The sequence below is a fragment of the Rhipicephalus microplus genome, chromosome 8 (genome assembly GCF_043290135.1).
Source record: "Rhipicephalus microplus isolate Deutch F79 chromosome 8, USDA_Rmic, whole genome shotgun sequence".
Classification (NCBI taxonomy): Eukaryota; Metazoa; Arthropoda; class Arachnida; order Ixodida; family Ixodidae; genus Rhipicephalus; species Rhipicephalus microplus.
In genome coordinates this window covers 17,787,488-17,800,739 of record NC_134707.1, presented here as the reverse complement: position 1 = coordinate 17,800,739, position 13,252 = coordinate 17,787,488, and the positions used below count along the sequence as shown (strand labels likewise).

The 13,252-nt window shown below is 43.9% G+C and overlaps 1 protein-coding gene across 5 annotated transcripts in view; it reads left to right on the top strand.

Moving 5' to 3' along the window:
• The window catches only part of LOC119164191 (serine/threonine-protein phosphatase 6 regulatory subunit 3), a 64,741-nt gene that overhangs the window by 41,225 nt on the left and 10,264 nt on the right, over positions 1-13,252 (top strand). For all 5 annotated transcript variants that reach the window (XM_037416321.2, XM_037416320.2, XM_037416319.2 and 2 more), the window contains 5 exons: positions 2,576-2,633; positions 3,297-3,424; positions 8,178-8,302; positions 12,052-12,172; positions 12,800-12,936. In XM_037416321.2, coding sequence (XP_037272218.2) covers positions 2,576-2,633; positions 3,297-3,424; positions 8,178-8,302; positions 12,052-12,172; positions 12,800-12,936 — 569 coding nt within the window. The remainder of the gene's footprint in view (positions 1-2,575; positions 2,634-3,296; positions 3,425-8,177; positions 8,303-12,051; positions 12,173-12,799; positions 12,937-13,252) is intronic.

The window sequence follows — 13,252 nt, the reverse complement described above, 5'->3', positions numbered from 1 at the left end:
AGCAAACAGCAAAAAAAAAATGAAAGCAAGTTTTTTTTTTTTGTATTAAGGAATTAGACTTAAGATGGCACCGGTTCGAAGGGATGCCATTGCTCTTAATAAACTTTCCTCGGTTTGCAATTAATTTTGATGAAAAAATAGAGTTCATGTATATTTGTATTCTAATTTCAAGTATGCAATTATTTTTCTAATATAGTCTGTATTATGGAATGAAAAAACTATTATATTTTCAAATATAAAATATTTCGTGTGCCTTGTAAGAAACTAAATGTTTCTTTTAAAAAATTTATCAGCGTATCGCAATAATCTAGAATCGGAAGTGTGTGCAATGAAAAAAAGTTCTAAACCCGTTTGAACAAAAGTTATCATATGTTGAACATTTGTGAGGGAGTAAATTTAAAGCTAGAACTTAACTTGTGAATGTTCATCATACCATAACTTTTTTGAAATTTTTTTCAGCATATCCCTTATTGCTAAGAACAATAATTCAGTAAAACGTTTTCTGAAGCGAATGAGCGACCTATCGCTCCACAGCATGCGGCATTAACCGCTCAACCACAACAGCGCACATCCTTCAGCATACTAATGGCGTGCTGCTTATGTACACCATTTACCACTGATGGCACGCTGATCTCGGGGTGGGGGATATCAGCGTGTTCTCTGCATCACAATAAAGAACGCGCTAAGGGTGCTCTCAACACCCCACTCCTCAATACGTGCTTTGTCCTACAAGGCACAGTCGCTCGTGCACGCGCAGGCATTCATTTCGTGATGGGGGCAGCTTGTACATTGCTCGATAGTGATGGCAATGAGACTGCCCTGCCAACATTTCTAGAAAGATGCCTGCGACATCGCATGCTTTTTCTATGGGGACGGGAAATTCCTTGTAGTTCAGTACTTTCTCCGCAAAGAGCGCTCGCAGCCAACACTGCTACTTCCACTCGGTTCGGAAGTGACATTGCTTTAATCTCAGAGGCGGCAAGGTTTAAAACGGCTGCCGCAGCGAGCGCTCAACGCCGACACTGTTTGGGCAGTGGAGGAGGAGAGAACTCGAGAAGGCCAGGAACCAGCTTTTCGCCTGAAGTCGCTGGCATATTTCTAGAGGAGGTGTTGGCCCTGCTTTTGCCACTGGCTTGCTTTTAAGTCGTAGACGATCCGAAGCTGAAGCCCAGTCACTCAGTTCATGGTTTTTTTCACACAGCTGTGCGGAACGATGCCTTTTTCGATGCCAATGCATATCATTTCATTCGTGTTTTTCATTTCATTTCATTCTTTTTTCTAAGCCTCGCTTCAGTCTGAGAACAGTGTGGTTTCTTCATAGAAATAAACCTATAACAGCTTTGCATTTGGCATTGCCACTCGAGTGACAATAGTGGTGCATTCCATAGTTTGAGAAGAAGTGACGAAAATAACACGCTTGATTTGCGTCGCAGGGCTTTTTTAATCGGCTTCACAGGTGTGGTGTCTAGGCTTGATCTGTACAATTTTATGCGTAAAAGCTTCAAAAGAGCCTTAAAAGAGTGCTGTCACAAATTTTAAATATTTTCGAGTTGTTGCTTTAATAAAAACACGGACGCAGAGAACTCTAAAATGAGCGTAGTAGTGCTTTGGAATGCATTGATTATATAATGCGTTAATTATATTTTGATTACCACTGCCTTAGAAAAAAAATTTTCGTTTCAAAATCGAGAGGGTGGCGACACACTGATGTCTCAACAGAGGTCTGGCATCGCGGGGAAAATTTAACTCTCAACATACTGGCAACCGCCGCCTGTTAGCTGTCAGTCGCACATGGTTCACGTAAACAATGATGACTTGATTGTCATCCAGAGAGACTGACTGCCATTTCTGTGATTTAGGCAGCATGCAGGACTCAAATTTCGCAAACCGAGAAAACTGTGTTAGATTGTTGTGATAATGTCTATTGTGCTGGTACGGGCTTGAACATGGTGGGGAGACGAACTTTATAATCGTAGTAAAATAGTGTGTACGTGTTTTTTGGCTCCGGGTTATTCAGAGCGTTGACGGTGTACATCATAGAAACGAAGTATGTCCCTTTTGGGGTGCCTCAAAATACAGTAGACTCCTTTTAAGCGAAACCTGAAGGGACCAGATTGATTCATTAATATGTGGGGTTTAATGTCCCAAAACCACCATATGATTATGATAGACGCTGTAGTGAACCACGTGAGGTTCTTTAACATGCACCCAAATCTGAGCACACAAGCCTACAGCATTTTCGCCTCCGCCGAAAATGCAGCTCGCGACCTGCGGGTTACCAGCCGAGTACCTTAGCTATTAGACTACCGCGGAGGGGCGCTGAAGGGACCAGGAAAATGTGTTTTCTTTAAGAGGAGTTTTGTTTACTGAGAGATAAAAAGGGGTACAATATTCAAGTACGAAACCAAACATATTAGTGGCAGTTGTTCCATTTAAACAGCAGTTTTATTTAAGAGTTTTGTTTAATGGAAGTCTACTGTAGTGTCAGTACTCTAATACAGTGTTATGAAGAAAAAAAAATGATCCTGTGGTCGCATCTTAGGCTTCACGTTTGCCCTGTTTGTCTCAATTACAGTGGCCAGCTCGACCAATTGGCTAGGGCAAACTTTCAGCTTCCACCCGAGGTCAACATGGTAAGCAATGTGCTTTTTAGAGGTCTCTGTGGTCTCCTCAGCGAAAGTACTAGAGTTACTGTAGAGCTATGTTAGCGCACGTACGACATGAAAGTGACATTGTTAATATCAACATTGTTGTGTTATTGTTGTGTCTACGAACCGCTGTTTTTGCAGACATAACCGATGCAATGTGCCATGATGACTGTGTCTTCCATTAATCATGCTAATTGCTTTATCGGAGTAGCAGTTCATAACATGCAATTTTATTGTTGGTATGTCTCCTCATATTTGTTCCTTCATATTCAAGACCACCTGAAAAAATTTTAGTGCAAGAGGTTTTTCAATTTAAACTGCTGCTGCATTGGTAGGAGGTAGGACCAAGTAAATAAGAATAAATGCTGAATGCTACCATCGAGGAGGAACGGGCCAGATAATTTTGAAGCTGGTTATCTATGTGCTTAATGAGTTGAGTGGTTGCTTTAAGTTTAGCATCTCTAGCTTATGCCCTACCAACTTATAGTGACTTTAGCTTGTTTATGCAAACAGATAGCAGTTTGAACAGTCTTAAATTGAATTCCCTATTGCAACAGATTCCAGTGGCTAGAAGCAGGTGAGCTTCACTGATACTTACTCAAATTGGATATATAGAATTGTTTTTTTTTTTCTGTATCTCTCTTGAAGCAAAGCCAAGCTGACCTCTTTGAGCGCATCTGCCGAGAAAAGGCTCAGACGTTGGACGACGCGGACAGCGACGACGACATCTGGGACGACAAGGAGGTTGTCGTTTCACCAGAAACACGTGGACGCAGGTACTGTGATTGTTTCAGTGCCATCGAAAGATTTTAGAAAATTGCTCCTCGTTCTTGCTTGATTACCCCTGCAAATGGTTCCTCTGCTGATTACCCCGCAAATGGACGTGGTTCTCTGCTCATTTCTTAGGATGACCGCTGCTTAAAATGTGTTTCCGACACGACATTGCCAGGTTGGGTGTGCGTTTGGTGCTAGCTGTAGATGCATGTCTGGTGTCATGTTTAGATGCACGTCTGGTGCCAGTTATAGATGCACCTCTGGTGTCAGGTGTAGATGCACATCTGGTGTCGGGTGAGGATGCACGTCTAGTGCCAAGTGCAGGTGCAAGTCTGGTGCTAGGTGTAGATGTATGCCCGGTGCAAGGTATAGATGCACATCTTGTGTCCAATGTAGATCCATCTCTGCGCACCTGATGCCATGGAATTACCACGGCACTGTAAAAGTCAAGAGGTCGATGGCGCAGTTATTATCGCATTTTAATCATGTAGGGGTCATGGTAACATGACTGTCTATCAATTCTGCATGCCTATCCCTTTAAATGTAAGCTTGCAAAGTTTTCTGTGATGGTGACGCGCGCAAGATTACATTATGAACTTATTCTTGACAGGTATACACTCGTACGAAGGAACATTTATATGCTATCCACAGGTGCATGCTCGTAGCGATTCCTACCACAAGCCCCACTGTGGTGGTCTAGTGGTGAAGGTACTCGGCTGCTGACCCGCAGGTCACAGGATCAAATCCCGGCTGCGGTGGCTGCATTTTCGATGGAGGCGAAAATTCTGTAGGCCCGTGTGCTCATATTTGGGTGCACGTTAAAGAAGCCCAAGTGGTAAAAATTTCCGGAGCCCTCCACTACGGCGTCTCTCATAATCATATGGTGGTTTCGGGACGTTAAACACCACATATCAATCAAATCAACCGATTCCTACCACAAGTTATGCCTTGAATGCTTGGCGGCTCTCAGCTACAGCCTTGCTACATATACATTAAAAACCTGGATATAACAAACTATCGGTCACACCAAGTAAATTAAGAATTGTCTTGCAGTTTAGTGTTAGAAATATATCTGTATTGAATTTTCGGATATAATGATTTCCTTTTGCTTTAACATGCAACATTGCTATAATGAGATTTGAGTGTAAATCCAGGCAAAGATGGCAAACCTTGGTTGAAAGAGCTCTTGGTGCAAGGTTTAAAGGGGTGTCAAAATTTCCGGAGCCCTCCACTACGGCGTCTTCCATAATCATATGGTGGTTTTGGGACGTTAAACCCCACAAATCAATCAAATCAGGTTTAAAGGGGTGCTTTTGCTGCGCCAACTGCGACCAAGTGCATTGGCTGCTACACTTCTTCAAAGGAGTCTGCGCCCAACCTGCACCAAATAGTGTATGCCGACCTTCAAAACAAAGTTAACTACTACAGGTTCTCCCATTGAAAGCACCATCGTGGTGCATTGCATACGACGCTATTCGAGCCGAGCCAAGAGAGAAACAACTCTATTGAAGTGATAAAGAGTATTCTTCACAGAGGGAATGCAATCAGGCCGTGCCTAACTGCCACCTTCGCAACTCGTTGTGTGGCCCGGAACTGTACCTCGAAGCTCGGGGTTCACAACTCCATAAAACACTCCGTGTTCTGGCAACACTGGTCGAAAAAACAAAAATAGCTGCGCTCAACAGGGTCAACGCGCCACTTCCGCTTGGTACTGTGGTGAAAATTCTTGACTGTATTGAAAGGGTCATTCTCATTGACATAAAGTTCTTAAAAACCCTTGAATTTTCATCATTTAAACGAGCTTGAACCCTGTCCAGAAATGTTTCGCTTGGTCACCGTATGGCGAATGTAGCGACTATATTTGTGCATGGGGTCATGCTTGAGGGCATTCTTTACTTTTGGGTTGATACACCAACTGCCCCGTATCCGAAAATGTTCAGACTTTGAAACGGCCAAGCTATACTCATGCAAAATGTACTAAACAGTATCTTATGGTCACGGGCAGTATTTTAAAAATCGTTTGGTCATTGAGTTCAACAAGCCAGCTGTTTTTTTTTTATTGGTATAGATGAAGCACCTTCTATAACATATGTACAGTCACTGAGGTTTCTGTCATGTTTAGCATACAACTATGGAGGATGAACTCATCTGTGATAACCATATCATCGTCAGTAACTTAATAATGAACTGCTGTGGTTCTCTATTTCATCATTGGCTTTGTGCACTAAATACCGTCGGGCCAGCCACAGGTGTTATTGATAATTCTATAGTTTTATTATGCTTAGTGTGCAGCACACTATGCTCTTAGCGGTCGTCTGTCGTAAACGCAGTACGCGTCTTAAATTTGCTTCCAGCAATAGCTCCTCTGAGGGCCAGCTCCACAACGCATTTTTGCCCGCTTCAAAAGCTGCTGCAAAGCAGCCTAAGCAAGTAGCATCACTGGGTTTATTATGATTGTCTCACACTGTTTCCTGTTTTATGTTGGTAGGCTTCTTTTGAAGTAAGTATTAACTCTTGCTTGACTTATCTGCATGATTTGTCTGTTTCTTTTTGCTAGCAAAGCAACGCTTAAACCAAGAGCATGCTTGGAATAGCCAGGGCATGAAAGCAAAGTATGTACTGTACTGTTGTGTGCTTGTTCTCATACCAGTCTCCACAATGTAAAAAAAAATGACTGCTTTTCAATGACTTCCTCGTGAGCATTCACGTCGTCAATCTATAGAGCAGGAGTTAACTTGCCTATTGCGTTGGGTAGAGTTTGTTACGATTTTGCGAATATAAGATTTTTGCCCCCTCGTGTGTGACAGTAATTTGAGGGAGGTCATGTGACGTGCGAAGTCAATTTTGTCTTCCTAGTGTGCACAGAAGACGTTCTTGAATTTTTGGTGTTGGTGCTGAAAAGAAATAGCGGCTGTAATGCTGTCAGGAAAGACAACCAGGCCTTTGTCATGAGTATTCAAGCAATCTTCAAGTCTCTTGAGGTTTCGCTTTAAGAGATACATTCAAATCACGATATAATGAACCAGGATATAACAAATTATTCTTTATAACAAAGTAAAGTAAGAAAGCTCCGTCGTAGGTACAGGGCTGCAAATATATTTTTTTAACGAATTTTTCGATATAACAAAGTATTTTTTGTGGCAGATGCAACTTTGTTAAAACGAGGTTTGAGTGTGTTAGTGTATGAGAAATCGGACACTTGGGGGGGGGGGAGCATTAGGCCTTAATGTTTGCTTTTTCTGTTAAACAATTGCTGACCACAGTATTGGTGAATACAGCTTTGAATTAATAGTTGCTAGGTATAACTAAGCTATTGTTTATCTTCAGTGTCTGGGAGACTTGGAGCGCTCATAATGCCTGTAATGGGGCAGACTAAAACGAATGACCATATTTCTTTAATCACTAGATGGAAGCACCCGCTTCGTTCATTCATGTAAGACATGCAGTCCCTTTTGTTTTACTTTGCACCTCCAATCTGTTTAACGTGAAGCAAACTGTTTTAGAATAGCATTTATAACTGAATGTATTGTGCATCTAAACAAATAGCACCCTTTACGCATGCTCCAAAAGTTATCAAGATTCCCAAGTTCGTATTTCGTGTTAATGTATGTAATTTGGCAAGGTTAATGTTTGTGATGTTTACATTAGACTTGTTGATCATGGCAACACCCATGGCTCCAGCTTCAGTGTGAATTTTCGTGCTTTTTATGCCTTCGCTGTCATCGGTTGCTAGTAACTAGTTGAACTGATCTAACCTCTCTCAAAATATCGTTTAGATACGAGCTTATGCTTACCTAATTCCTAATGTGTTCTTTATTATAGTTGGTAGTGTATGGGCTTGAATGTACATAAAATAAAAGCTTTAATGAGGTTTAAAGGTATTTGTGAAGATTGACTATGGCTTGTGTTGGCCTAACGAGAAGCATTGGCCATTGAGCAAAGAATAAATTAACAGGCATCATCGCACAACCTAACTGGAGCAAAAGCATCTGAGTGTCCAGCATTAAATGCAAAAATAGCATCACGGGTGGTAAAATAACTGAAAAGATGTCTTGGGTGGAATACAACCACTGCTTCCATAGCATTACACCTGATGCATGAAACAGAGTAATGAGTAAGTTTTCTAGGAAACATTGATATATAGATGCCTTGCAGTAACTTTTCAAGGAAACCTGGACCCGAACGCTTCGTTTTGACTGTCCTTTTTTGTAGTTCCAACTGTTTGTACGCGAAGTCCATTCAGCATTGCGTCGTGCTCTTTAGAGTCACGTGTATGTATCAAGCGTATCTGTGGGTAGGGCACCATGCTTGATGCCGCTCTGAACTTTTGTACTTATAATGCAGAAATCCATTGAAAAACGGTCAATCAGCACAGTCGCAAGGATGTTCGAATATGGAATGACAGTTTAGGCAAACTTGTCTGCTCTCTCGTCACTCCAGCTAAACGAGGAAGCTTTTATAGGCACTATGTAAATTTCAGAAAACAGTTAAGGGTACTCTCTAGTAAATTATCACAAAATGTTTATGTGTCTTACTGTAATATGTATAGGAAACCTAGACACAAGTAATTCGTTTTAACTGTCCTTTCCTCTGCATTTTTTTTTCTTGTGCTTCACGCAATAGTGAATTTCCTTCCTTCTGTAGCTGCATTTGTCAGTGCATAACGTCAGTTTAACATCATGCCACATTCTTTAGAGTAGCGTCTGTGGAATTGAGAGTAATTGTGGGTAGGGCGCAACGCTTGCTGCTGCTCAGGAGGTTGACTGACGACAGTGAGGAGCCGTACAGCAGCGACTCGGACGACGAGAACGGCCCACGGCCCTCCGCCGTCGCCACGTCCAGCGAAGAGATCAAGATGGACGTTGACCAGTCGGCTGAAAGTGAGTGTGCAATGCCGTCGCTGTGTTCTCTCATTGATATCTTTTCTCGGGAACGCACAAGTTTGCGCCTAGGTTGTATATGAAGATTTACCATATTTACACAATTATAAGTCCATTTAAATTTAAGTCGCCCCCCCCCCCCCCTGAATTTCCCTGGTAGCGAAAGGGGGGTGGGAGCACGAGCACATTTCATTAAAAAAAATTTGCTGCCTGTAATCATGCTTCGCTGCAAAAGACTTTGAAACAAGATAGTCTTTTGTCTGAAAGCACTGAGTTAGATATGGCGCCATCTGGCAGTAATGTAAAGAAATGGAAGTCTTTTTTTAGAACACAGAACCACTAGTAGATGGAAGCATCAGGTCGTTTCAGTTGAAACCTCTTAACCATTTATCGGAGCATAGGAAACGCTTACTTTTTCATTCATAGCATCGCATTGTCAGTATAGCATAATAATATAAACACTTCTGTCTTAGAATTACGTATGTATGCATTTTCTAAATAAAAAAGACACTGCATCGCACTTATGTATTGATGTTGCACCTCAAATACCATATTTACTCGCTTAATGAACACACTCCATAATAAACGCACCCTCAACTTCAGTCATCTAAATTTGATTTTTTTTTTTTTTTCACTTAATAAATGCACCCCCTACATTCATTCTCTGCAGTCCCGCCTCCTCACCCGTTAGATCTCTTCCGTTTTTCATTATTTTGTCGACCCCCTCCCCCTGGCTACCTCAGCTCGCTCCATTCCTTCTCCCTCCCCTTCGCTCATTGCCGCGTGCCTATTGCTTTTTTTTTTCTATCTGTGCGCGGCATGTCCCCCGTCTTACCTGTGCACCACAGCACCACAGCGGGGTTTACGAACAGTGCGAGTGTAGAGACATTGCAGCTGATAAGAACATAGGGAGCAAAGATCACGAAACTGCCTGCGCCAACCGAGCGAGGGTCGCTTCTTGCGAATACGAAAAAGCCCAACCACGTGCACGCGATTTTCAAGCGAGGACGACAGGGATTGCTGTCGCGAAAGGTCATTCGTTGTCGCTATCGCGTCCCAGCTTTCTGAAAAACCAGAAAAAATCGCTTGTCGTCCAGAAAAGATTGTGACAAGTTCCGCAACACGTTAGCACACATTGCTTCACTTGTTATCTGTGCATGGATGAACTTCTCATGTAGAAGCCAGGCGGCAGCTGTATTTTGCCGTTAATATTGTTATCGGCGGTTTGTTTTGATGCTTCGGGGGTGCAATGTTGATTACTTGCTACAATGTTAACGGCGTCGACACGGTCGTCGTGCGAGGTTGCTGCGAAGTTGGCAAAGTACGATGTTGCGTCGTAGTGCACACTTTTGAGCACCCCTCGAGATTGCAGGAGATACCACTGTTGCGGATAAACGATTATGAGAAAAGATAGCCGCAAAACGCTTTTATGGCGTGCCCGGGCGGCCCAAGGACAGCTTGCAGAAGATAGCGCCATCAACCACCGAAGAGGAGTAAAGTGCAACAAATGAGCTGTTTCCGAACAGTGTACACATATGTCAATTGCGAAAGGCTAAGCGACCAAGCTTTTTCTTTCTTATTACCGCATTTTTCGCTTCTCCCGAAAAAGTTTTCTTGAAATTTCTCCCGCGTAATAACCGCACCTCCCAACTTTGCTCCGATTTTTCGAGAAAAAAAGTGTGTTCATTATGCGAGTAAATACAGTGTGCGTAATGCTTGCTTGTTGATTGACAATGTTCACAAGTATGAACGCAGCTTCTAGATCAAGATGGGTGGGCTTTCAGCATGAGCTTAACCTTTTGCCAGGTGGGTGAATCGTTGAACACCAACAGACCGACAGACCAAAATTTTTTCGTTGAAGAACCCCCAGAAAATTTCTTTTTAATGTCTCCAAAACAAACAGTCATTTGTCAAAAGTGGCTTCACAGCAGTGCTTGAGAGCTTGTGCCGGCAAACTGGCTTCGCGGAGATTATTTTCAGAAAGTCTTTACAATCGAAACATGTTTTCGGTTCTAAGTCGATGCCCTCAACTTCTGATTTCAAATTTAGACAAAATTGGTTGACCTACAATCGTGTAAATATGGTATCTGAACCATTCTCGCTACATCTGCGAATTTGCGCTGGGTGTCTTGAGTTTCTTTTGTGTGTGTAAAAGCTTGTCTCAATGTTTTTGTGGGCACCCCTTATCTCTTTCTGTCACTACGTACGCATTTTCGTGTAGAACCTATTTTAGCCAGTAACGTCCAATGCGGGCTCGTTGAATCGCAGTGTAGCTGAACCATCTACCAGCTCAGTGTGCCTCCATCTTGTCGTTTTGCCATGTATTGTAGCACATGGCTGCTCTACCTAAACTATCATGTCTGGCAGACTATTTGGTTTGCCATTTTGATAAGCAGTGGTACAGAAGTCAGTTTTACTTTCTCGTAAATTCTGCAGTGACTAATTACCTTGCATGTGTGGTTAGAGCTGAGAAATCAGTTTTCATGTGTGAGCACGTTGTGGCTGACTGTGCTCTAGATAGAGGTGGGATTTCTGCGATTTGCAGGGTTCGTTAGACAATGTACAGTAGGTTGTAGCGCACCGCTCCGCACGCGGTCAACCAACAAGGCATTTAGCGCGGCGCGGCAAAACAGACAGTGTTCAAATACAAAAATACACAACACTTTATTGCCTCTGGCGCCACCCCGAACAACAGTACAACGTCCACTCCCTAGACGCGGAGAACAAAGGCACCCGCACGCGGACGTTCACATAAGGGGGAACCGCGAGCACATCGCAGCTGGCAACGGCGAGCTTTGACACGCCGGTCGGGAAAAGGTCCCTCGCGGCTATGCTGCGAACTCTCATGATGGCCACTGGGCCTGGTTACGAGTGTTAGGGCTAATCTCGTATGCGTAGGCCTACGGCAAGTGCGGCTCGGTGTGGTACGACCACTTCGAGCACTAGGCACCGCTGTGGGCTTAGCGTACGGTACCGAAGCTAGCACTTAAGAAACACGCCTGCTGAGGTGCCAAAGGCCACCCCAGGCAGGCTACAATCCGGCGATTCCCAAAGGGGACGCGGACGAAGGAAACACATGCTTACCCGGCGCCGACCACGGAGGAGAGAGAGCTCCCTCGGCGCGCAAGTAACACATGGCGCCATCTATCGCCACGTGTCTTTACCAGAGCAGAAAAAGTAAAAGGGTGTGGCCGTGTGGCAGAACGCCCGCGAAATGGTCGCGGGGCACGCCTCAGATCTCCACAAGGTGCCTCGTGACCCCCCCGACTTCCTTGTGGTAAAGTCTGCAGCATCTTAAATGGAAATTGTTATTTTTTACTGTTCTGTTTGATGGTGTCACGATTGGCAAGTTGAAGGGCTAGAATCGTCAATGATTAGTGTTTCTTTGGTGTTTGTCTTAAATGTATGGCTGCATGCACATAATCAAGGATAAAGTGACATGCCTAGCACACGTGACAAGCATCGCACATAATCATGACTGCCGTGCAGTGAAATCTGAATGAGGAGATTCAGCATCAGTGCTTTGTTGGAGTGATGCACGAGATGTTACAGGTCACGTGTACCAGGGCATTGATTTGTTGTTAGAGCAGTTTTTTTGCTCTGTTGAATGCATACTATGCTATTCCTTCAACATCTTGCTAATGTCTAGAGTGCCCTCTGTGCCAGCATAAATGTTGTCTAATTTGGCAAGTGCCTTGGTAGTATGGTTGTTGCAAGAATGAGCTGAGAATATTTTCTGCCAACTGCAGTTGACGCCACAGTTGCCATGGACACTACGAGTCCGTGGGAGAACGCTGCGACGTCGAATGTCGATACTGGGTGGGCCACCTTCGACAACTTTGCCAACTTTGGTGCTGCCAACTTTGAGGCGTAAGTGCCTTTTGTCTTCTGAGCTTTACTGTGTAAGGCCTCGGTCTTTGCGTTTTATGAGCTTTTTGTAGTGCAAGTGGAGATGGGGAAATGCAACAGTAGAAATATGCTTTCGTGATACACTGGAAGGAATGCAGATAGGTACTGGCGTTTGATTGAATAGAAATTGTGGCTTCTATACCAGGACTGCAGTAGCTTCATCGCATACTCGCACGAAAAATAAACAAGTTGCTTAACACTCTTTACTGATCGTGTGCCCAAGTTAGTAGCAAAGCGACCCGTTTAGCTTAATCCTTCACTGTTTGATTTTTCCATCACACAACTCCAGTCTCAAACCTATGAACTAATCAAATGTGCAAGAAGAGGATGTTGGTTTATTCCCTAGTGTACTGGCAATGCAAGCGTGCATGGATTCTTAGTGATGATGGGTGCACTTCGCATGCAGGTGGGAACATCAGCGACACCTGTTTTGTCACAAGTGCTCGCCTGACCGATGCTAGTCGAATATGTGAATAAGCCTTTGTGCGGCATGATTACTGTGCTGAAGTTATAGGGGATACCGTGCTCATAACCTCATAGATACGTCGTTGAGTGCCCACAGAAGTGTCGCGTTTCTCAACTGTGCAGTGCCGCCGACACGACAACTCCAGCCATGCCAGTTGCCATGGAAACGTCGGACCAGGTGCCGTCGCCTCCTACGCTCGAGGGTGCTGCAGCTCCATCATCGCAGCCCTCGAACGAGCCGGATTCGACGAAATGTCCTGGTGAGGAAATGCCCCTTCCCATTGCAGTGAGACCAGCATTCAAGCGGTTTTCAAGTACTGAGACACTTTCGAAATACTACCGTATTTACTCGATTCTACCGCGCCCTCGATTGTAACGCGCACCCGATTTCCACCGCGAAAAAAAAAAAAAAAAAACGTAAGACATCGATTGCAACGCGCACCCATTTTTCTCACTGGCCCGCACAATCACACCACTCGAAAAAACGACTCCTTTCGGGAGCGTCTTCCATCTAAGTATGAGGTACGGGCGAAGCTTGTGCCCATCTGACGTGTAACAGAGCATTGCCGTCGTTGT